Below are 24,644 nucleotides of genomic sequence, written 5' to 3' on the forward strand. Positions count from 1 at the left end.
GGGCTGCAGTCCATGGGGTTGCAGAGAGTCGGACACAACTGAGTGACTAAGCACACACAGGAGAGGACAAGAAGCTGAATGACCAAGGGCAGCTGCTGAGGCTCTGGCGCAGGCGTGATGGTGCCTGGGCAGAGCTGTCCTGCATACCACTCTCCCTCTCTGGTAGCAGCACTGGTGTGTTAAGGGCAAAGAGGGCCATGATGGGGACACAGGCAAATCTGCTCACAAACTGCTCAGGATTCCTCCCACACCTCATGGCCCAGTTTTGCACAGAGGTGTCTGAGGTGCCCACCTGCTGATTTACACCTCTGTCAGACTGCCAAATCTTCCTCTGAGGCGGTCTGAAAACTGGCAAACTTTTTAAAACACTTTTCTCCCTTTTCTTAAGGTTCTGTTGACCAAACTGTAAAAATAAGTGAAACAGAACACAAACACCCAGAACAAAACCCAGATTTTTATCAGATCTACTTTTATTTCAGAAGGAAGTTTGTATTATAGTATTTACTTCTGTTTATATACAAGTTCTTCACATTTATTTTTAAAATGCACAGACCTCCCTTAGTTCTCTTGTTCCTGCTTAAATTAGCTGTTATTTTACAATACAAAAAATACCAAAAAATTGCAGTCCTAAATGTATGTATAACACCCACAATCCCCAGCAATGAAATAGTTTACAATACTTACTCCATATTTACATGAGTGCAATATATGCTAAATTATACATATTAACAAACTAAGCTTGAATCCAAACCAAAAACTCCCCAAACAAAACAAAACTGTAAATAACTATAAAACATTTCCAGAGCCAGAATTAGTTCAACAAAACAGGCTTCACTAGTGTTTAGAATGTTTTGTGCACAAATTCAGTTACTGAAAGTCAATTCCATTATTGCCTTTAAAAGAGAAGGCGCCAGTTTTCCTCTCCAACAAATCATCTCCCTGCAGGTGAAGGTGTTCATGAATTTGGACAACTCAGGGGAAACATCTCTTGGTGGGCTTGGCTATCTACAAACCATGACGGTGATTTTTATGGTTTGAGCCATTTGGTAAACTGAGTAAACATTTCAGGCTGAGAGCCGGTGCACGGTCCAAGGCTAGACCCTCTGCCTTCCTGGGTCCGTCCTCAGGTGGTCAATTTTCACAGAAACCACTGCAACGAAAGGTCTCCTGGGATGACAGGTTTGAGGAGCTGGATTCTGCTGTAATTCTCAAGAGCTGCTTTTCCATCTGTCACTGCCCTAGTGTTAGCTTAGGTTGTCAGATAAGTACTTAGTGAATATTTGTTGAATCATTCCCACCCCCTCTCTAAATACACTCTACTAAATTGAAGGAGCAAGATTTGCACTGAAAGGTAAAGTGTCTTTTTCTAAAACACCACTCTGATCTTTCCATTTGCCCCAGATTTCCTGGTGCATCTCCACTCTTGTTACTTCAGGCCTTACCCACTGATATTCCAGTATTTTCCCTATGCTGACAGTCTCTGTCCAGGGCTGCTTTTCTTCCAGGTTAGCTCAGGCAGCATATGGTTGCTCTCTCTCCACACCTCCTCCCACATTTAGAGGTGATCCTCAAAGGAAACAAAGACTTCTCCCCAAACAGTATGGGAAGGGGGCAGGAGGTAGGCTGGAGGCAAGGGTGAGGTTCTCCATGGGGAAACAGGAGGAGCTAATTATCAACAAAGCAGCTGCCCACTCCCACCCCCAGTTTTCAGCATAGTTAACTATGGTCCTAGGAAATGGTCATCAAAAATTTACACAAAATCATAACAAAATGCAGCCTGAAAAAACCCCCTTTTTGAAAATCTGACTAGATCTACGGTATAGTCTTTGTATCTTAAGTCTAAGAGAAACATTTCTCAGGATAAGACTGGTCTTTTCTCTGCTACCCACAGCACCAAGAGGCTGACAGGAAGATTTACAATGCACTTGCAGAGCTGATGACAGTGACAGAGACATTCCAGCTGCCAGCGAGCCTCTTCACACACTTGACCACATTTTCATACGTGCGCTGACAGATGAGTCCTGCTTTAAAAGTTATCCAATTGGTCCCAGATGCATTTGAACATATGGGCACAATGGGGATGCCTTTCTCGGCTTTATCATCACTGTACGAGAGGACTTCTCTGAGCCTGGATATCCATTATATGGCACAAAAACACATTAGGTCAAACTTGGACACCGTTATGTTTAATAAAAATACATTAAGATATTTTTGTTTTATGTACACTCTGAATGTCCAAACATTCGGACACTATTGTATAGTTATGTACAAGTGCAATATCTATGTTTTCATAACTATTTTAATTTATATACAGGCTCTGAAGTTCCAGATGACTTCCTCTCAGTAACTGGCTCTAAGCTGAGTGCCTCTTTCTCCTGCCACACCCTTCTTCTGGCACGAGCCTGAAGAAAGCTGTTTGCTACTGGCTGCAAAGGAGAAGCAGCTGGATTCAGTTGTTTCTCTACTGTTGGAGCAGAATTAAACTTCACTTGCTCCTTCCTTCCTTTTAAAAAATAAACATTATCTTTTAGAAAAAAAGAAAACCAGGTGGCCATGGGACACGGTGCTTATTATTTCAAGCAGGGAACTACCATGGGGAGGAGGCTTCTTTGTCAAGCAAACACTAGTCCTTTGAACAAACAAGGACTTCCTTTGTGGGAGGATCCTCTCCAATGGCCTCCTGGTAATTAGAGGGTGAAGGGCCAGTCCACGGCAGGCTCTCTGGGGGTACCGTGATCTGGAGCAGAGATGTAGGGAGCTTCTAAGAGGAGGGATCTTCTCTAGAACCGTCTGCTCTTTAACAATGATGTGAAAAAGCAGCATTTTGAGAGGCAAGTCTCAAAGTAGAGGTGTTTTGTGCATCAGACAGTGTTTTATGGTTCAACATCCTTGAAAACATCTTTCCAGGCAATTCTTCATGGGAGGGGTTAGTGTTGGGGAACAGACAATACTCCCTCTCTCTAGGTACTCCATATAAAGGTGAAATGCCGCAGTTTTTGCTCTTTTGAGTATTAATTTCTCCAAATTCACAAACTTGAGCATTGTTGTCTAAAGGTCTACCCTTCCTGAACCCCTGCACACCGCCCCCTGCCCCCAACACCAGGGTAATGCTAGAGAACTCCTGGGTTTTGAAGCAGAGAGAGGTCCTGGGAAGCTGCTGCATAATGCCAGAATACAGAGCACCACGGACAGGACAACATGACATCCAGGCAGTTGCCTGGGGAGACGAGCAGGGACTGCCCTACCCCACTTCAATTTGGTCACGACTTCAATTTGGTCACTTCATTTGGCATGGTTTTCTCTCCTTGTCCATTTTTCTCATGTGCTTTTCATCCTTATCAGGATTCACCGCCCTCCCTACAGCCACCCCTTTAATCTAGGAGGGAGCATGGGAGGCCTGAGTCCCTCCTGGGGTAAAGAGGACAGACAGCTCCAGGCTGTTCTCCAGGTTCTGCCCGACAACAGGAGACCGGCCCTCTCTTGGCACTCCACCTGCAGCCTGAGAATGAAGAATGACCCACCACCTTAAACAGGCTACAGAAACAAATTGCTGCTCTTTGATCAAGGGGTCCCAAGTGCTGTCATGCTCTTTTCGGCTCAAGGGAGACATGTAATATGAGCAAGCCCCTCCCTCTGTGGTGCCTGGGCAGGAGTGGCCAGAGGGGTTGAAGCAAACATTAGGCCAAATCTGGGGCAGGGAGGCACATGGGAACATGCCTTAGATAGTGTCCTTTTTGAAAAACAGGAGCGTTCACCGTTAGGTCCTTTCTGCTTTCCTCTCAATCCCTGCTACATTAAATGTTTCTTGGGGTGAGAAAACTTTCCTGGCTGCAAATTAAGATTTTAGAAAAGAGCAGATTGCCAATGATAGCTATTTACGTTTTATAAGAATGTAGGAATGCAATTATGTAAAAACTTATGCTTACTAACTTCCCAATTGCTAGATCTATTTAAAGTCTAGGCACTTAGTGTGTGTGTGTGTGTGTGAGAGAGAGAGAGAGAGAGAGAGAGCGCGCGAGTGGCAGAGACAGAGAGACAGACAGAGAGAGGTAAAGAGGAAAGAGAAGGATAGGGAAGGAGAGAGAGAACTTCAAATGGATTAAGACTAAATTAATCACGTTGCTACAGAAAACTACATATTATATTAGTTTACATTCCAAGTAACACTGCTGACCTTGACATTTAAAATAGCCCCCTTCTATCTTATGATTCAAAAGAGATGGACCATTATTAATTCTCAACTAGAAAAAAAGTTACTCCCTGGAAGAGAGATATTTGCCTAAATCGTGCAAGAATAAATAGCACATCTTTTAAAAAAGATAGCAGGCTTCAGATGAAAAGTTAATTCATCTGACTAGTTTTTAAAAGACCACATTCAAGAATGACTGATGATAAATGTCTACTTGTAAACACTACATCTTTGTTTTTTGCACAGTTGAGACAGTCCCAGGGATAGTTTTCCACAAGTGAACCTGAGTGTCATTCTTAGCTCTCTCACTCGCTCTACACCGGCCTCCTCCAGCAACAACTGGATCACCCCGGACCTGTAATTAAATCAATTATTTCCTAGACGAAAGTAAAAGGTTAGATGCTGGAGTAGAGATGGGAGAAACTGTCAAAGAAAGCTTGTGAACATGCAGAGGAGGTGGATGATTCGAGGGTTTCCAGTCTTCTGCCCCGCACCACATCTTCTCCCTGCCTGCTCCCTCCTGGCAGACGGCTCTGGCACGCCACTCCTTGCTCACAGGGAGTCCTGGCCCCAGCATCAAATGCAGGTCCCAGGCTGCGCAGGGGGCTGCTGTTTTCGGTTTCTCACTGCTCCTGACTTCTCTTTGTATACTACTGGCATCTGCTGAGAAATGTCCACCAGGGCGCTGGCCACTGCAAGCCCTTGGGAGAACCCAAAGAAGGAACACGTGTTAAGGAAAAACTTGCTTTTATTTAGAAAACAATTGAAAAAATTTTCTTTTTACGTTCCCCTGGTGCAATAAATAAATAAAAGTATATACATGGGAAAAACCTTACTTTTAACCTGTATCTCCCTCCATATTCCCCCCTTCCATCAGAGTAATTGCTTTCATTAGTTTGTATATATTCTTTCAGGGTTTATTTGTACAAATACATATTTTCCTCCTCTTCCCCTTTTTACATAAAAGGAGTACCTTACATTTCAGCAGATCAGCCAAGCAAAGTGCTCTGCCTAGTGGTGGAGCATTTAAGTAAGATTGCAGACATGCTTTAAGCACTGTTTCACCTGTCTTTTTTTCTAAAAAAAGCTGCACTATTTATGATGAAATTCAGATTCATTCCACACTGCCCAGCTAGCACTATTATTATTTTGATATCTATACCACAATAATAGTTAGGATAGACTCTGGGGCCAGACTTTGGAATAAGCAAGGTTCTTTAACCTCCCAATGCCTCAGTTTCCTCAGTTGTAAATGGGGACTAGCACAGGGCTTGTGTGAGGAGTCAGTGAGCGAATTGATGGGAAGTTTCAGAATGGTACCTGGCTTTCCACCTCCATTACCACCTTTGCTTTGGGGACTGGTGAGTCCATCTCCCTTCTGTATTGGTAATTGATTAACTTGATGTTCACTAGGGAAGGCACAATCCTGGGGAAGTTGGATTCCTATGTTTGTGAAAAGGCCAGACAGGCTCATAGCCCGGTTGAGGCCTCCAGCAGCCATGCTAGAGGAGTTTCTTACTCCACCTGCTGAGTAGCTTTTAAGTGCCAGGTTTAGTACCTGGCATGCAGTGGGGAATCCACACCAGTGACCACTGTTACAGCAAAGACACAGCCAGGTGCTTTGGGAGTCCAGAGAAGGGCACTGTTTAAAATGGAGGTAAACCCTAGTCACAGCCATCAGTAAAGAAAAGACATCCAGATTGCAAGGGAAGAAAACTGTCATTATCTGCACATGATAAGATACTATACACAGAAAAACCTAAAGTCTCCACCAAAAAACTATTAGAACAAATGAATTCAGTAAAGTTGTAGAATACAAGATTAGTACAAGGAAATCTATTGCTTTTCTATACACTAATAAGGAACTACCAGAAAGAGAAAGCAAGAAAATAATCTCATTTAAAATTACATCAAACAGAATAAAATACCTAAGAATAAACTTAACCAAAGACTTTTAATCTTATAACTATAAAACATTTACAAAGGAATCTAAAAATAATACAAAGAAATTGAAAGACAGCCCATATTCTTGAACTAGAAGAATACTATTAAAATGTCCATACCATCTAAAGCAATCTACAGCGTTAAGGCAGCCCCTATCAAAATAACCATGACATTTCCCACAGAACTAAAACAAATAATCCTAAAATTTATATGGAACCACAAAAGACCCTGAATTGCCAATGCAATCTCATAAAAAAGAAAAAAGAATGAAGCTTGAGATATCATGCTCCCTGACTTCAGACTACACTAAAAAGCTAGAGTAATCAAAACAGCATGGTTTCCCAAGAAAAACAGACACATAGATCAGTGGAACAGAACAGAGAGCCATGAGAAAATAAAGAATAGAGAATAAATTCATGCACTCATGGTCAATTAATCCATGACAAAGGAGGCAATAATATACAATGGAGAAAAATCTGTTCTATAAGTGGTTCTGGGAAAACTAGACAGCTACACGTACAAGAATGAGATTAGAACATCTCCTCACACCACATATATAAAGACTGGAGTGTAAAATCTGAAACCATAAAGACCCCAGATGAGAACATAGGTAGAATACTCTTTATATAAATTGTAGCACTATTTCTTTGGCTCTGTCAATAAAGCAAAAGAAATAAAAGCAAACATAAATAAATGTGGCTAAAAGTTTTTTTTTTTAACTTTTCTTGAAACCCTGAGAAAATGAAAAGACAACCTATGAATGGGAGAAAATATTTGGAAATGATATGACCAATAAGGGGTTAATATCTAAAATATATAAACAGCTCATAAATTCGTCAAAAAAACAAACAACTGTAAAAAAATAGAAGACCTGAATAGACATTTTCCAAAGAAGCTAACAAGCAGCATAGAGATGGCTGACAGGCACATGAAAAGTTGCTCAATATCACTAATCGTAAGGAAAATGCAAATGAAAATCACGATGAGGTATCATCTCCCATCTGTCAGAATGGCTACCAACAGAAAGACCACAAATAACAAATGTCAGTGAAGATTTGGAGAAAAAGGAACCCTTGTATACTGTTGGTGGGAATGTAAATTGGTGAAGCCACTGTGGAAAATAGTATGGAAATTCCTCAAAAAACTAAAAGTAGAACTACCATATGATCCAGTAATTCCATTCCTGAGTATACATCCAAAGAAAACAAAAATACTAATTCGAAAAGATACATGCACCTGAATGTTCACAGCAATGGTCACAGCATTATTCATAACAGCCGAGATATGGAAGCAACCTAAGTATCCATAAATAGATGAATGGATATGAAGATGTGGTGTGTGTATACACACCCACCTACACATACACAAACAGAATGGAATACTACTCAATTATAAAAAAGAATGACATTCTGCCATTTGCAATAATATGAAAAATCCTAGAGATTATTATACCTAGTGAAGTCAGAGAAAGAGAAATACTCCATGTTTTTACTTATATGTGGAATCTAAAATAAGAGAACAAACAAACACATATATAATGAAACAGACTCACAGACATAGAGAACAAAGTGCTGGTTACCAGTGGTGACAGGGAAGGCAGGAGGGGCAAGACAGGGGTATAGGATTAAGAGACACAAACTACTATGTAGCAAATATAAGCAACAAGGGTATGCTGTATAGAGCCAAAATATAACCATTCTTTCTTTACTTAAAGAATGGTTTTAGCTACAGAAGAATGGCTTGGATGCGGGGGTGGGGGGGCAGGGGCTGGGGCTGTGATTTTAGAGGTCAAGGGTAGAAGAAGCTGACTACATAGGAGAGATGGCAGCTGAGACAAGACTGGAGATGTGGCAGAGTAAATGAAACAAAATGGAAGAGCGAGACTCCAGATGCAGGACTAGCAGAACTTGCCCATGAATTATACACAGAGAGGTGAGCACTGCCTAGGACGACCCTTTAGTTTCTGACTTGAGCAACTCGCTAAATTCCTCAGTAAAGTGAATTCCTTTATTGAGATGGAGATCAAATGACCAAACTGGTTGGAAAGATGCAAGCTCCACTCTGAACATTTTAGGTTTGATAAGACCTTGAAGCACAAGTGGACGGGTCACGTAAGCAATCTAATAACTGAGTATGAAGCTTGGTGAAGGGAACAGAATCAGAGATATGAACCTGCGAAAGACAGAAGGGAGAGGTTACTTAACATTGCGGATTTAAGGAACCTTAAGATGTAGAGACTGGAAAGGAGACTAGCCATTATATTATAATAACTTTAAATGTAGTACAGTCTATTAAAAATACTGGATCACACCTGAAAGGCTAATATAATCTTGTAAATCAACTATACTTTAATAAAAATAAATAAAATGGGGAAATAGAGAAGGGGGTGGCAAAGATGGTCCCATCCTACTGGTAGGTCTCAAGCAGTGAGTAGGTCTTCATCAGATTGGGACACATAAGGCAAAGTCTGGAGCAGGGAAGGCCACAGTGCTGCAAGTCTGTCACCCCTGCACCCCCAGCACCTGGCCCTTGGGGAGCACCAGTGTCTGCTTAGCTGGGCATTGACAGAAGACACTGCTCCAGAGCATCACGTCAACAGGCCCTTCTGCCCTTGACATGGACAAAGCCAAGTTAGGGGCTCAACTCACTGAAATCCCTAGATGAGGGCAAATCAAGCTATTCACTTATGAAATGAAAACAATAAACCCTGACCTGGCCATGTCTAATGTCCTCCCTCATGAGAACACCACAGACCCAGACCAGAGGTTTGCAGGATCACTGCAACTGAAAGCTGTCTAAAACATTTCTATTATTTGAGGCATCCCTTCAAAGTACTCCATGATTAATCAAGATACTTCCCAAACTGTATTCCACATTTCCTTTGTGTAAAAGAATGTTTATCTAAATTATGATTCATGTATTTGATGGAGCAGTGTAAAAGATGGGTAAGATATTATATAGCAAGTTATAGAAATGTTTAAGATAGCTACATGAAAAAAGAAGAATAAAAATAAGAGTTACACAATCACTGCAACTAAATTGATGATAAGGGCTGGGAAGGAAACAGAACAGTGAAAACAGGTGCTACAGTAATGCTAGAAATACCAATTTGAGAACCACTAGCTTGAAGGAGCTAGCTGGAAGCCATGGGAGTAAGATGACTGAGGAAGAGTGCATGGAGCACAAAGGGAGAAAGCCTACAGTTAAGGAACAGCAAAGAAAGAGATAGTAAACGAGCAACACAGCCGGGGCGGAGGAAGCATTGGTGGCAAAGGAAGGTTTGGCTGGAAGCATTAATACCACTGGCAGGCTAAGGAGGCTGACGAAGTGAGGAAGGAATGGTGACCTTAGAAAGAGGGGTTAAGGAATACAGGGGCAATGGGATCATCTTTCCAAATCCTCACAATGACACGAGGCAGGCACTACAGGCATACTTCATTTTATTGTGCTCACAGATACTGTGGTGGTGTTTTTTTAAAAAAATCGAAAGTTTATGGCAACCTTGCACTGTCAGATAATAGTCAGCATTTTTTAGTAACAAAGCATTTTTAAATTAAATGAATGATGAACCGTGTCTTTTTAGACATAATGCTATTGCATCTCAACAGACTACAGTATAATATAGACATAACATATGTATACTGGGAAAACAAAAAATCCATGTGACTCACTTTCTTGTGATACTTGCTTTATTGCAGTTTTCTGGAACTGAACCTGAAATATCTCCTAGGTCTGCCTGAATGCAATATCACTTTTATAACCAAGTTCCCTATGAAAAAGAAGGAGTCTTCACACACCTAACACATAAACCTCATTTGTCAATAACCGTCATCTACTCACCGGACTGCCCAGGAGGAGGGATTCCACCGAGGCCTCGAGGGAGCCTCACAAACACAGAGAGAACAGCAGCTTTGTTGCCAAAACACGGCTCCAGGGCGATGGGCTTGGGGACAGTCTGGTGGAAGAAAACAGAGAATTACCTAAAACGGTGTTTCCTGAGAAACATTTTCACAGCCTTTACATGTGATTTTTAAAGACACCCCTTCGTTAGTTTCTATTGTTATGAAACATCAAACAAATCACAAACTTTGGAGCTTAAAACAGTACCTATTTATTATCTCAATTTTTTAGGTCAGAAGTCCAGGTGAGAGTTCTATAGGGTTCTCTGCTTAGGGATATAGGTCCTATTTATGTCTTCTATCAGTTCTGGAAAGTGCAAGTCACTCAGTCGTGTCTGACTGTGACCCCATGAACTATACAGTTCATGGAATTCTCCAGGTCAGAATATTGGAGTTGGTAGCCTTTCCCTTCTACAGGGGATCTTCCCAACCCAGGGACTGAACCCAGGTCTCCCACACTGCAGGTGGCTTCTTTACCAGCTAAGCCGCCGGGGAAACCCAAGAATACTGGAGTGGGTAGCCTATCCCTTCTCCAGCAGATCTTCAAGACCCAGGAATCGAACTGGGGTCTCCTGCATTGCAGGCAGATTCTTTACCAACTGAGCTATCAGGGAAGCCCCACCTCAGTTCAGGAAGAATTCTCAACTCTATCTCACAAAGGTTTCAAGGGTCTCAGATCTTATCTTCAGAAGGTGGAACTCAAGTTATCAGTTGGGTTCCACTCCTACCAGGAGGCCCTGGGGAAGAACCAGCTTCAAGACTCATTCAATTCATTGGCAGAAACTAGGTCTTCCAGGCTCTAGGTCTGAAGTCCCCATTTCCTTGCTAGCAGTTAGACAAGGGCCACTCTTCTTTTGGAGGCCACTCATGTTTCTCTTCACAAGGTCTCTCAGCATGAAACCAGTGATGGTGCTCAAATACTTCTCATGGTTCCTCTTCTGCCACCAGTGAGAGAAAGTGTTCCCTATATTTTAATGTCAACTACCCTCAGACTTTTAAGAAAAACAATTTAGCTGTGGTTCTCAGGCCCTACAGCATGCAGGCTTCAGTAATTGTGGCTCATGGGCTTAGTTGCTCCACAGCACGTGGAATCTTCCCCCATCAGGGATTAAAAACCCATGTTTCCTGCATTGGGAGGTGGATTCTTATCCACTGTGCCATCCGAGAAGTCCACGCTCAGACTTTAATTACTTCTGCAAAATCTCTTCACAGCAGAATCTGAAGTAGTGTTCAATTGACTAAACATGAGAGAGGAATCTTGGGGGCCATCTTCAGAATTATGCCATCAATTTCTTCAAACTGGCTGAAGAAACTGCAGCACAGGGAAATGACTAGATGAATATAATGGCTGAAGTGGTGAAACCACTTATGACCCAGGTGGGAGATGATGGTGGCCTAGATCAAGGTGATAGCTAACAGTGGTGGAAGTGGTGGCACAGTAGTCAGGACATAGCTTTGAAGATAAAATCAAAAAGACTTGCTGACAGATGGGCTGTCCAGTGAGGATGAGAGCAAGGACAAGTCAAGGATGATTTTGGCCTGAGCAACTAGAATAGAGTTGGGGAAGTTATGAGTATTGAGTTGGGGAAGTTATGCCAGAGGAGCAGGTGTGGGGAACAGTCTCTTGTTTTGAACATGTTAAGTTTGTTCAGATGCTTATTAAGACATCCAAGTGGGAATACTGAGCCAGCAACCTGATATATGAGTTGGACACCCAGAGGAGATTTTGAGTGGAGAGCTCAGGGTAAAAAGGATAAAAAGATTGCTACTGTCTGAATATTTGTGTACTCCCAAAACTCATGTTAAATTTTAACACCTAATGTTAATATTTGGAAGTGGGGCCTTTGGGAGATGATCAGGTCATGAGGGGATAGCATCTGTGAATGGGATTAGTGCCCTCAGAAAGAGACCCTGAGAGCTCCCTCACCCCTTCTACTACGTAAAACTACAGCTAGAGGGATTCCCTGATGGTTCAGTGGTTAGGACTCTGTGTTTTCACTGATGAGGGCCCAGGTTCAATCCCAGGTCAGGAAACTAACATTCCATGCAAGCTGCATGGTATGGCAAAAAAAAAAAAAAAAAAAAAATTACAGCTAGAAAGTGCCATCTGTGAATCAGAAAGCAAGCCTTCATCAGACACTCATCTGCCAGTACCCTGATCTTAGATTTCCCATACTCCAGATCTGTGAGAAATTAATTTCTATTGTTTGTAAGCTACCCAGTCTCTGATATTTTGTTGTTAACACCCTGAACAGACTAAGGCAATAACCGAAGGTGCAGATGTAAAAGATGTGAAGTGAAGTGAAGTCGCCCAGTCGTATCCGACTCTTTGCGACCCCGTGGACTGTAGCCCACCAGGATCCTCCGTCCATGGGATTCTCCAGGCAAGAATACTGGAGTGGGTGTGAGGAGAGGCCTAAAGACTGAGTCTGAGACAGCTGCCCACTATTAAAAGATGAAGAGGGCTGATGAAGAATACACAGCACGAACGACCAGAAGGTAAGTGTGTGGGGTCTTGACAAGAAATTCTAGACAGTGTTTTACTGGCTGTGCTACAGGCTGCTGAGTGTGACACGGGGTGTTACTAAGACCTGTCTATTCTCCTCAATCCTACAAATTATCACTATTTTATCAGGACATTTTCTTAGATTTACACAGGTTTATCAGCTGATTTACTCACTACTGCTTCTTATTCCACCCTCCTGGGGTAATTTTCCTCCTTTATATATTGAATAAACATGAGAGCATCCTTTATATGTTGGTGGCAAGTAGTCAGTTTTCCCCACAGTCTGAAGATATCTTTATTTTATCCTTGTTCTTGAAAGGTAGGTACTAGGTGCACTATTTGAGGTTGGCAGTTCTTCTCTTTCAACACTTGTAGCTTCTGAGAAGTCAGCTGTCATCTGTCACTTCTTTGTACTAAACTTTTTCCCCCTAGTTATTTTTTAATGTGGTAAAATACACATTACTTTGCTAGCATGTGAGATGAGTGCAATTGTGTGGTAGTTTGAACATTGTTTGGCATTGCTTTTCTTTGGGATTGGAATGAAAATTGACCTTTTTCAGTCCTGTGGCCACTGCTGAGTTTTCCAAATTTGCTGGCACATTGAGTACAGCGCTTTAACAGCATCATCATTTAGGATTTGAAATAGCTCAACTGGAATTCCATCACCTCTACTAAGTTTGTTCGTAGTGATGCTTCCAAAGGCCCACTTGACTTTGCATTCCAGGATGTCTGGCTCTATGTGAGTGATCACACCATCGCGATTATCTGGGTCATGAAGATCTTTTTTGCATAGTCGTGCTGTGTATTCTTGCCACTTCCTCTTAGTATCATCTTCTGTTAGGTCCAGACCATTTCTGTCCTTTATTGTGCCCATCTTTGCATGAAATGTTCCCTTGGTATCTCTAATTTTCTTGAAGAGATCTCTAGTCTTTCCCATTCTATTGCTTTCCTCTATTTTGCCTTGATCACTGAGGAAGGCTTTCTTATCTCTCCTTGTTATTCTTTGGAACTCTGCATTAAAATGAGTATATCTTTCTTTTTCTCCTTTGCCTTTAGCTTCTCTTCTTTTGTCAGCTATTTTTAAGGCCTCCTCAAACAACCATTTTGCCTTTTTGCATTTCTTTTTCTTGGGGATGGTCTTGATCACTGCCTCCTGTACAACATCACAAACCTCCATCCACAGTTCTTCAGGCACTCTATCAGATCTAATTCCTTGCATCTATTTGTCACATCCACTGTATACTCATAAGGGATTTGATTTAGGTCATGCCTGGATGGTCTAGTGGTTTTCTATACTTTCTTCAATTTAAATCTGAATTTTACAATAAGGAGTTCATGATCTGAGCCACAGTCGGCTCCTGGTCTTGTTTTGCTGACTGCATAGACCTTCTCCATCTTTGGTTGCAGAGAATATAATCAATCTGATTTCGGTATTGACCATCTGATGATGTCCATGTGTAGACTCTTCTCATGTTGTTGGAAGAGGGTGTCTCTCTTTGGCTCTGTCTCTTCATTCTTTCTGGAGTTATTTCTCCACTCTTCTCCAGTAGCATATTGGGTACCTATCAACCTGGGAGTTCATCTTTCAGTGTCATATCTTTTTGCCTTTTGATACTGTTCATGGGGTTCTCAAGGCAAGAATACTGAAGTGGTTTGCCATTCGCTTCTCCAGTGGACCACATTTTGTCAGAACTCTCCACTATGATCTATCTGTCTTGGGTGTCCATACACGGCATGGCTCATAGTTTCACTGAGTTAGACAAGGCTGTGGTCCATGTGATCAGTTAGATTAGTTTTCTGTGACTGTGGTTTTCACTCTGTCTGGCCTCTGAAGCATAAGATGAGTGAGATTGCACTCATCTCACACGCTAGCAAAGTAATGCTCAAAATTCTTCAAGCCAGGCTTCAACAGTACGTGAACTGTGAACTTCCAGATGTTCAAACTGGATTTAGAAAGGGCAGAGGAACCAGAGATCAAATCGCCAACATCCTTTGGGTCATCAAAAAAGCAACAGAGTTCCAGAAAAACATCTACTTCTGCTTAATTGAATACACCAAAGCCTTTGACTGTGTGGATTACAACAAACTGGAAAATTCTTAAAGGGATGGGAATACCAGACCACCTCACCTGCCTCCTGAGATATCTGTATGCAGGTCAAGAAGCAACAGTTAGAACTGGACATGGAACAACAGACTGGTTCCAAATCAGGAAAGGAGTACATCAAGGCTGTACATTGTCACCATGCTTATTTAACTTATATGCAGTTCAGTTCAGTTGCTCAGTTGTGTCTGACTCTTTGTGACCCCACGGATTGCAGAACGCCAGGTTTCCCTATCACCATCTGTCAGAGCTTACTCAAACTCATGTCCATTGAGTCAGTGATGCCATCCAACCATCCCATCCTCTTGGTACCCCCTTCTCCTCCTGCCTTCAACCTTTCCCAGCATCAGGGTCTTTTCAAATGAGTCAGTTCTTTGCATCGCATGGTCAAAGTATTGGAGCTTCAGCTTCACCATCAGTCTTTCCAATGAATATTCAGAACTGATTTCTTTTAGGATGGAGTGGTTGGATCTCCTTGCAGTCCAAGGGACTCTCAAGAGTCTTCTCCAACATCACAGGTCAAAGGCATCGGTTCTTCAGTGCTCAGTTTCCTTTATAGTCCAACTCTCACATCCATACATGACTATTGGAAAAACCACAGCCTTAACTAGATGGGCCTTTGTCAGCAATGTAATGTCTCTGCTTTTTAACATGTTGTCTAGGTTGCTGATAGCTTTTCTTCCAAGGAGCAAGCGTCTTTTAATTTCATGGCTGCAGATACCATCTACAGTGATTTTGGAGCCCCCAAGAATAAAGTCTCTCACTGTTTCCATTGTTTTCCCATCTATTCGCCATTAAGTGATGGGACCAGATGCCATGATCTTAGTTTTCTGAATGTTGAGTTTTAAGCCAACTTTTTCACTCTCTTCTTTCACCTTCATCAAGAGGCTCTTTAGTTCTTCACTTTCTGCCATTAGGAGTGGTGGCATCTGCATATTTGAGGTTATTGATATTTCTCCTGGCAATCTTGATTCAGCTTGTGCTTCATCCAGCCCAGCATTCTGCATGATGTACTCTGCACATAAGTTAAATAAGCAGGGTGACAATATAGAGCCTTGATGTACTCCTTTCCCGATTTGGAACCAGTCTGTTGTTCCATGTCCAGTTCTAACTGCTGTTTTTTGACCTGCATGCAGATTTCTTAGGAGGCAGGTCAGGTGGTCTGGTGTTCCCATCTCTTTAAGTATTTTCCACAGTTTGTTGTGATCCACACAGTCAAAGGCTTTGGTGTAGTCAATAAAGCAGAAGTGGATGTTTTTCTGGATGTTTGGACTGCAAGGAGATCAAATCAGTCAATCCTAAAGGAAATCAGTCCTGAATATTCATTGGAAGGATTGATGCTGAAGCTGAACCTCCAATTCTTTGGCCACCTGATGTGAAGAACTGACTCACTGGAAAAGACCCTGATGCTTGGAAAGACTTGAAGGCAGGAGAAGGGTTCGACAGAGGATGAAATGGTTGGATGGCACCACCAACTCGATGGATGTGAGTTTGGGCAAGTTCCGGGAGTTGGTGATGGACAGGGAAGCCTGGTGTGCTGCAATCCACGGCGTCAAGATTTGGACACAACTGAGCAACTGAACTGAACTGAAAATACACATAACATAAAAATTATTATCTTAACCATTTTTTTAAAAGCACTTTCTTTGGCTGCATCAGGTCTTAGTTGCAGCAAGCAAGATCTTTGGTCTTTGTTGCAGCACACAGGATCTTTTAGTTGTGCCTATTGAACTCTTAGTTGCACCAAGCACAGTCTTAGCTGCAGCATGAGGGACTACTATAGTTCCCTGACAAGGGATGGAGCCCAGGCCCACTGTATTGGGAACACAGTCTTAGCCACTGGACCACCAGGAAAGTCCCCATCTTAAACCATTATTTAGGTATACATTTTAGCAGTGTTATATGGTGCAACCATCACCACCATCTATTTCCCAAACTCCATCTGGGAAAACTAAAATTTTATACCCATCAAATTGCAACTCCCCCTTCCTTCCTCTCCCCAGACCTTGGCAACTATCATTCTATTTTCTAGGAATCTGACTACTCAAGGTACCTCACACAAGTGAAATCATACAGTGTTTGTTTTTTTTGTGACTGGCTTCCTTCACTTAGCATAATGTCTTTAAGGTTCACCTACATTCAGATATATAGCATGGGTCAGAGTTTCTTTTCTTTTTAAGGCTGAGTGAACCTCCATTGTATGTATATACCATATTCTGCTTATCCATTCATATGTCAATGAACACCTGGGTTGGTTCCAACTTTTAGCTACTATGAATAAAGCTGCTATGCACACGGTGTACAAATACATTGTCAAGACCCTGCTTTCAATTCTTTAGGGTATATACTGAGAAATGGGATTGCTAGATCATACATAATTCTATTTTTGCTCTTTTGAAGAAGAGAAATATTGTTCCTCACAGTAGCTGCATCATTTTCATCCCCACTAACAGTACATAAGGGTTCCAACTTCTCCACATTGTACTGATCTTTTTCTGTCTTGGCTAATTTTAAGATGTTCTCTTTGTCTTTGGAGTTGCACAGTTTCACTATGATAAATCCAACTGTAGTTTTCTTTCTCTCCTACCTTTCCTCTGCTCTTTTTCCTTACTCTTGCTTACAATATGTTTTGTTAGAATCTGAATAATTATGTCTCCCATCAGTTCTGGAGAATTCTCAGCTCCTAGAAAACTGCCTCTCCTCTATTCATTTGTTCTGCGACTGTAATAATATGTATGTTAGGTCTTCTCATTCTATCCTCCATATTCTTAATTATCTGTCATATTTTTCCATCTTCTTGTCTCTTTGTTCTACATTCTGTGTAATTTCTTCAGAGTCATCTTCCAGTTCAAAAGCTCTTTCGTCACTTGTCTCTGATGTGCTGTTTAACACATAATCTGAGTTTTTAAAAAATTTCAACTACTGTATTTTCCATTTCTCTAACAGTTCCATTTGACTCTTTTTCAGGTCTGCTTGGCCATTCTTGACTCTTATGGCTTCCTCATCTTTATGATTTCATCTTTCAGTTCTTTAAACATTTCATACAGAGCTATATCATATTCATTAGATGTCAATTCTGTTGTTTCTGCTGATTCTTACTCATGGCTTTTCTCTTTCGTCCTTGGTGACCATTGATTCTGAGGTCTTGATCTGTGGGACTCCCACATAGCTGAATTGGGTCTGTTTTTCCTCAGTCAGGATCGACATCTACTTCAGCTGAGACACATGGTATCTTATCAATCTAAAACCACTTTAGACCATGCATGGTTGTGGTTTGGGTTCATGGTTTATTCTTTTCTGGAGGAGGAAAAGGAAAACGATCCCTGGAAATCTCACATGCTTCCTGCAGGGTCAGTAATGCTTCAGTAAGTATGTTAGGACATACATGCACACAGACATACACATACACATATACATACAAATATGTTTCTGTGTATATAATATATATCTCCATAGACATAAAATTGTTTCCTAGGGGTATCTGAACTATTTCATTATTTTGTTAACAGAGAAAGTCTTATTATTTTCTTCCTAATGGTGGAGGTGTTAGAATTCTTTATTTTCCACAGAATTCATAGTCAATTATGACTTTTCACCCTTTAAAAAAATCTCCTAAATACTTATAAAGGACAACAGTTCAATTCAGTTATTTTCAAGTTTTCAAGTATTATGCCACATAAAACTTAAAAGAATACCAGACAAGTTATTTAAATTTTAAAGTTCCCTGAATATAAGGCTACTTAACAACATGAAATAAATATTGGAAAATGAAAGCAAAAGAATACCTGACAGTTTCAGTGTGCTGACTTATTGCTAAGAGGAAACAAAGACGACAAAGTAAGAGGTAACAGGATGAGGCTCTTGCCCTCTCTGGCTCCTCAGATTGAGAAGCATGAGGTTTGATAAATTAAGTTACAGGGATTTTTGAAATATAATCTCACCTTTATACTCCCCCCAATAAGATCAGGAGGCTCTTCATCTGTTTCCAAGGCAACATTTACAGAGGCAAAGGGACGACTGGCCATCTGCTGCATCTCTCGAAGAAGTTGCTGATGAGTAATACAGCAACCATTAATGCAAAGAGTACTGAGGGGATTTTATTAGAGAATACTACATCTTAAAAATAGCTCATCTTCCCTGATTCAAACAAATCAATTCCGAAATGATATTTCTGAGACAGCTGGGGAAAACTGGACGTGGACCAAGTATTACCTTTTTAATTTTGTTGACTATGATGACAATATTGTTGTTATAGTAAAGAAAAATTCCTTATCTGTTAGAGATACATATTAATGTACTGGTGGATATAATGCTATGATGCCTGCTTGTTAACTACGTAAATTATCCTATTTCCTCATATTTTTGTTACTAGAGTAAAGCCAGGCTTTCTTTTTTCCTGCTGAAACTTGGACCAAATACTTACACAGCAAAAAAACTATCCTTTGTTACACAGTATCGAGGGACTGAAAGAGCGCTTTATTCAGAGAGGTGGTATAAACTAAACACATAAAATATATGAAGTTTTGCAGAGCAGAGGGACAAGTGAGGGCTCTGGATTCAGGTAGGCTTGGATATGAATACCTGCTCCAATTCTTTCCAGCTGTGTGATGTTAAAAAGTTATTTAAAGTTTCTGGGCCTTAGTTCCCTCCTCTCTGAAATGGAGTTTTAATCCCATAAAAGTATCAGTAGGATTAAATGAGATGCTTTAACTAGCACAGTGCCTAGCTTCTGGTGTGTAGTCAATTATATATCATTAGGGATATCAGAGATTTGGGCATGTCACTGAAGCTCCGAGGTCATGCTGTGGAAGACAATGAGGCCTTACTTAACTACTTCCTTGAAACTATTTTAGAAACAGAATCTTGGGCTGGATAGATCATGGCTATATTTTAGAATGGCATTTCTGTTTTAGAAACAGAATGTTCTGTTTTAGAAGGGCATTTTTAACATTAAACGTTTTGTTAAATATCAATAATCATATGCCTACATCTCACAAAGCTATTAGTCCATTTACTCAACAAATACAAATAACAAAAATCCTCCTCTAGACTCTGTGCTAAGTGTGGAGTCACAATGAGACAGAGTGCCTACCCTGCTTCCAGTTCCCAGTCTAGTTCCTTTTTGACAAGTGCAGGAGATAATGTGAGTAAAGGCCCTTTAAAACAGGGCCTGGTATGTAGCAATGACTTAAGCAGTATTAGATGCTATTATTTTTGTTGTTATAAATAATATCAAATCATTCCTCTACAGTTCTGAGAGGGATAAATCATGAATGATATTTTAGAAAAGATGAAATATATTCTGAATGGACAGGTTCACAGTAACAGAGAAATTTTAAATCACAAAGGTAAAACCTTAGTTTACTGGTTGATCAACTGTGTAATTAGCATACTTTTTTGGGGACACCTGTTTTCTACTAAGTGTTCACCTCATTTTCTTTCATGTATGTTGTGATTATTTTCCAGTTGATTGTCTTCTACATTGTTCAATTATTTTTACAAACTTTATTTTTATACATGTTTCTATGATGTTTCAATAATTATATCTGAAAACAATAATTCTGTCCCCTTTCCAAAAGGAACAAAACTTATTTTTCTTTCTCTTAGTGCAGAGTCTAGAACATCCAGAACAAAACTAAGTGACCACTGGGACTACATGATGGTCAGAAGAAACATGGCCTTTGAAGACAGAAGTCTTAAGTTTAAAACATAGTTTGGTGTCTTTAAGTAACTGTGTGATGATGGGTAAGTTATTTTGCCTCTCTGAGCCTTGGTTCCTTCATTTGTGAAACAGGAGTAGTATCAGTAACTATTTTATAGGTTGCTGTAAGGATTAAATTACTTAATACAAAACCTCTTAGAACAGTGCCTACAACTTAGAAATGCTCAAATGTCAGGTTTTTTTTTCTTTTTTTTGTGTCAGTTCTTAATATGACTAACTTATCTGGATTTTATTGGGTACAACCTTGAGTATTTTTTCATCATGAGTGATGCTGGTTATCTAGTTATTTCTCAAAGTGTTGAGGAGGTATTATTTTTTAGTTTACTAAGAGTTTTGTTTTTAAACTAGGATGACTGCTGATATTAATAAATGATTAAATGATTACTTGGCCACTACTGAAAATTTAGGGTGTGTTTTTTTCATACCCATGGATATAACATATGCTAGTAGGTTCTCTGGTATGAAATGACCCCTTTACTACACGGTACACTAGACAGCTGCACATTATGGTCATGATGCAACTGGTCTTTACTTTTTGGTGATATTTTTCTCAAGTTTTGGTTTCAAGGTTTCTAAGGATAAAATGAATCAGGATTCTTTTAAATGTCCCATCTTTTCCTTTACTCTGGAAACATTTATTTTTTGGAAATAATTAAATCTTATAAACACCCAAGGAGGAATAGACTATTATCTCCATAAGTTCATCTCAAATTAAAACTGCCTGGGTTTAATAGCCTTTGTGGAAAGAGTAATAATTTGACTCTCTCAAAATAAGTTTTTGATTCTTTCCCTGGTACTAGTTTACGTGGTTTCTTACTTCTTTATTACACATTTGGATAACTTATTTTTTTCAGAATGTTGCATAATTCGTTGAGATTTTAAAATGTCTTAGTAATAGAACCATTAAAAAAACCTCTGAATATGTTATCCATTGAAGTTTTAAAATGATCATAAAGAGGATGCAACATTACCTCTATGAAAAAAAAAAATCATCTTTACATGGGTCAGAAAAGGTGTCATGGCCCCACTGTTCATGTCATGAACAGTGCTGAGTGCTTGGGTATTTTGAGTCTAGGTATTTCTGTTCTCTAAATCTTTCTATAGATCAGTTTTTATATAGAAAAAAGCATGAATAGGTATAGAAGATCGAAGAGCACAAAATCCAGATATTAGTGCACTTCTATTTAGCAACAATGCAACAGACATGATGACTAAAAGGCAGAGTAATAACACATGTAAAAGTTTCAATAAACAGCTTTTGTGTTGTAATTTTTAATCACGTTTATTTATTTGACTTGCCAATTATAAATATTTGTTTGACTTATTAATGTTACTTTTGGAATGGAGCTCTGGAAATAAATCAACAGTAAAAAATAAAACTCAAGCAAATACTTAATCAGACACACATTTATCTTTCCTTGAATAATGAGAAATTTTTGAGATGCTTAAATGGCTGATTTTATTCTCATTCTCATGAAAGGCTCCTGTAAAAGCTCTGCTTTATTTACTAAGCCTTCAGATCTCCAGTCTGAGTTAAGGAACCAGGGTCTGGTAGAAAGGGTAAAACTGAGTCAATACAATCCTAAAACCTTCTTTTTAGAAAGTTAAAACCACGTGGTGCAGAATTAACATAGCTTACATAGCACTAATTGAAGTCTACTGACCATATATTACTCTCTATCACTACACAGCTAAAACTGACATGCTTAAAGGAAATATGAAGGAAAAAGCTCCTATAGGGATTCATTAATCTTTATTCACTGAGGCTTACCTCTCTACGTCTGGAAGCCCAACAACTTTGTTTGATCTTCCAAACCACAGCAGCCACCAGGAGCAAAGAGAGGAAACAACTGTAAGAAAGGAAAGTAATGAGTTATTATCCCAGCCCCCAGAATCAGCACGCTGTCGTCCACACCTCAGGTCAGTCAGGGACACAATCCCCCAAATACCCAGTCCAAGCTCCTCTCTGCTGAGTCATCACAACCACGTCCTGGTTCAAAGGAAATGAAGTATGAGAATGAGCTTTCCGACCCAACCAGTAGACAATACTATCTCCACAAGGCACTCCCAGAGGAGAGCCTTGACCTTCTGCCAGGCCTTTATCAGAATGACATATCATGGTTTATCCCAAATAATAATTCTATCATAATTATAACCAGTAACAAGCATTCTACTTAATCAAATCAGCAAAAATTTACTGATAAAGCCTAAAATCATGAGAAAAGTTAATTATCAAAGTAACAATCAGCTTTTCATAAGGAAGATGTAAACAGGGAATAAGCTTATACATAACTATGTATTCAAAGTAAATATATATTTTATAAATAAAACAACCAAATTCAAGCCAACAGCTTTCTTAAAGATTAGGATCAACTAAGTCCCAGTGGTCTTACAACTGCAAATGATTTTAATGTTCTCTCATCAAAAGCTACTGTGACAGGAAAGAGAAAGACTGACTTCTGATTAAAAGGAGTAATGAGCCTAACAAATAAACCTCCTAGGTAGCTGTTTAAATAATTTTAAAAAATTGGCATTTTCACTTATTAAACTTGTACAGTGTACTGTTCCAGAGTGTTACAAGCAGATACAAGGCTCTCTGCCCCTGCAGTCGGGTACTCTTTGTTAAGATCTGTGTTTGCAGGATGGGGTTGGCTTTGCAGAGGCAGCTTCAGTGCACATTGTTGAAGACAGGCCGCCCTAGTTGGCTGGTGACAGGCTCCTTAAGGTGCTAGAGGACTGAACTTCTGCCCTTTAAGAAACAGAAATTAAGCCTTCCTCAGCCCACCACTTTCCCGAGAGGCACATAGTGCAGACCCCTTCAATAGGTACCCTGGCAAAAGAGAAGAACCTCCACCCCCCCACCCAGATCACCACTCAGTGGAGAGTCTTTAGCTCCTATCTTGTTGGGCCCCTCGGTTGTGCTGACACTGATGATCCTTCCATCTCTCTGATGGTTTCTGTTTTTCCTTTTATACAGTACTTTACTGACGCAGATCCTGTTCTAGGCTCATGGAATACATCAATGAACAGAACAAAGGACCCCTTTCCCCATGAAGGCAAACAGTAAATAAAGTGAGCAAATTATAGAGCATGTTAGAAAGGAGTAAATACTACATAAATAAAAAGAAGGTAAGGGTAAGGAGGTTCAGGAGTGACAGCGGTACTCTAAAGCAGAATGGGTGGACCTTAACTCTTTAGAAGGTGACACGTGAGCTAGGACACCAAGACGTGGAGGATATGTGGGAGATGGCTCGTGAAGGTCTGCAGAAATGCACCTGGGCAACCGGGATCAGCTAGTGCAAAGCCCGAGGCGAGGATGTGCCTGGGATTTCTTGAGGAACCTCAGGAGGCTGGAGTGGGTGGGGGCAGTTATGCCAGGGATAAAGACGTAGAGGTGAGAGAAGGGCAGATCATGAGGACCCTCAAGCCATCATAATGGTGTTGGCTTTTACTGAGTGAGATGAGCCACTGAAGGTTTTTGAGCAGAGAAGTATCATGATTTAATTTATACTGAGGAGACCATTAAGGTAGCAACTCAGAAATAGAAACAACAGGAGTCTAGGTAAGAAATGAGGGTGGCTCAAACCACGATGATGGTATGAAAAGTACTTTGGAATCTGGACATGAAGGTCAAGACAGTAGGATTTCCTGATGGGCTGGATGTAGGGTACAAAAGAGAGAAATCAGGGTGTGGGGCCTGAGGAAATTGTCATCAACCTATTCAGGGAAGATTCGGGGAGGAGCAGGTGTGAGATAACGGTGAGTAAAGTTTTAGACATGCTGAGTTCTGAGACAGCTACCTGAAAGCTATGGGGAGATTTCATGAGTTGATACGTAAACCTCAGGGCTGGGTGTCAGGTTTGGGATGGAGATAGCTTGAGAGTCATCAGCATACACGTGGTATCTGAAGTAATGAATCTGCATGAGGACATCAAGGGAATAAATACAAATAGAGAAGAGTGTCTTGAGGGCACCCAACACTGAGAAGTTAGGGAGGACAGGAAGAAGAAGTAAAGGAGTCTGAGAAGAGTAACCTTCTTAGTCTTTCATGGTTTCTAGGTATAATCCTACCCTGCCTCCATAATCCTGCTTTTTGTTACTTTTACTCAAATAGATAAACACAAGAAGGCAGCAAACCTACATGGAAGAACATGAAACAAGTGAGTTGCTCCAGATGCTGCTGATGCAGCTGAACCCAGGGTGGCCTCAGAGGCCTCTCCTGGACTACTCTCAACACAGAATTGTGAAACAGAGCAGCTCAGAAGGTCTGTGCCCTTTATTTG

At 40.5% G+C, this 24,644-nt stretch overlaps 1 protein-coding gene across 1 annotated transcript in view; it reads right to left on the reverse strand.

Moving 5' to 3' along the window:
- Positions 1-452: 452 nt before the first annotated feature.
- Positions 453-24,644, reverse strand: part of ATRN (attractin) — a 183,377-nt gene continuing 159,185 nt past the window's right edge. The window contains exons 26-29 of the mRNA XM_065921519.1: positions 22,133-22,211; positions 18,581-18,688; positions 9,974-10,088; positions 453-4,890 (exon numbers count right to left, since the gene is read on the reverse strand). Coding sequence (XP_065777591.1) covers positions 4,766-4,890; positions 9,974-10,088; positions 18,581-18,688; positions 22,133-22,211 — 427 coding nt within the window. The 3' untranslated portion in view covers positions 453-4,765. The remainder of the gene's footprint in view (positions 4,891-9,973; positions 10,089-18,580; positions 18,689-22,132; positions 22,212-24,644) is intronic.

Source organism: Muntiacus reevesi, chromosome 2 (assembly GCF_963930625.1).
Source record: "Muntiacus reevesi chromosome 2, mMunRee1.1, whole genome shotgun sequence".
Taxonomy (NCBI): domain Eukaryota; kingdom Metazoa; phylum Chordata; class Mammalia; order Artiodactyla; family Cervidae; genus Muntiacus; species Muntiacus reevesi.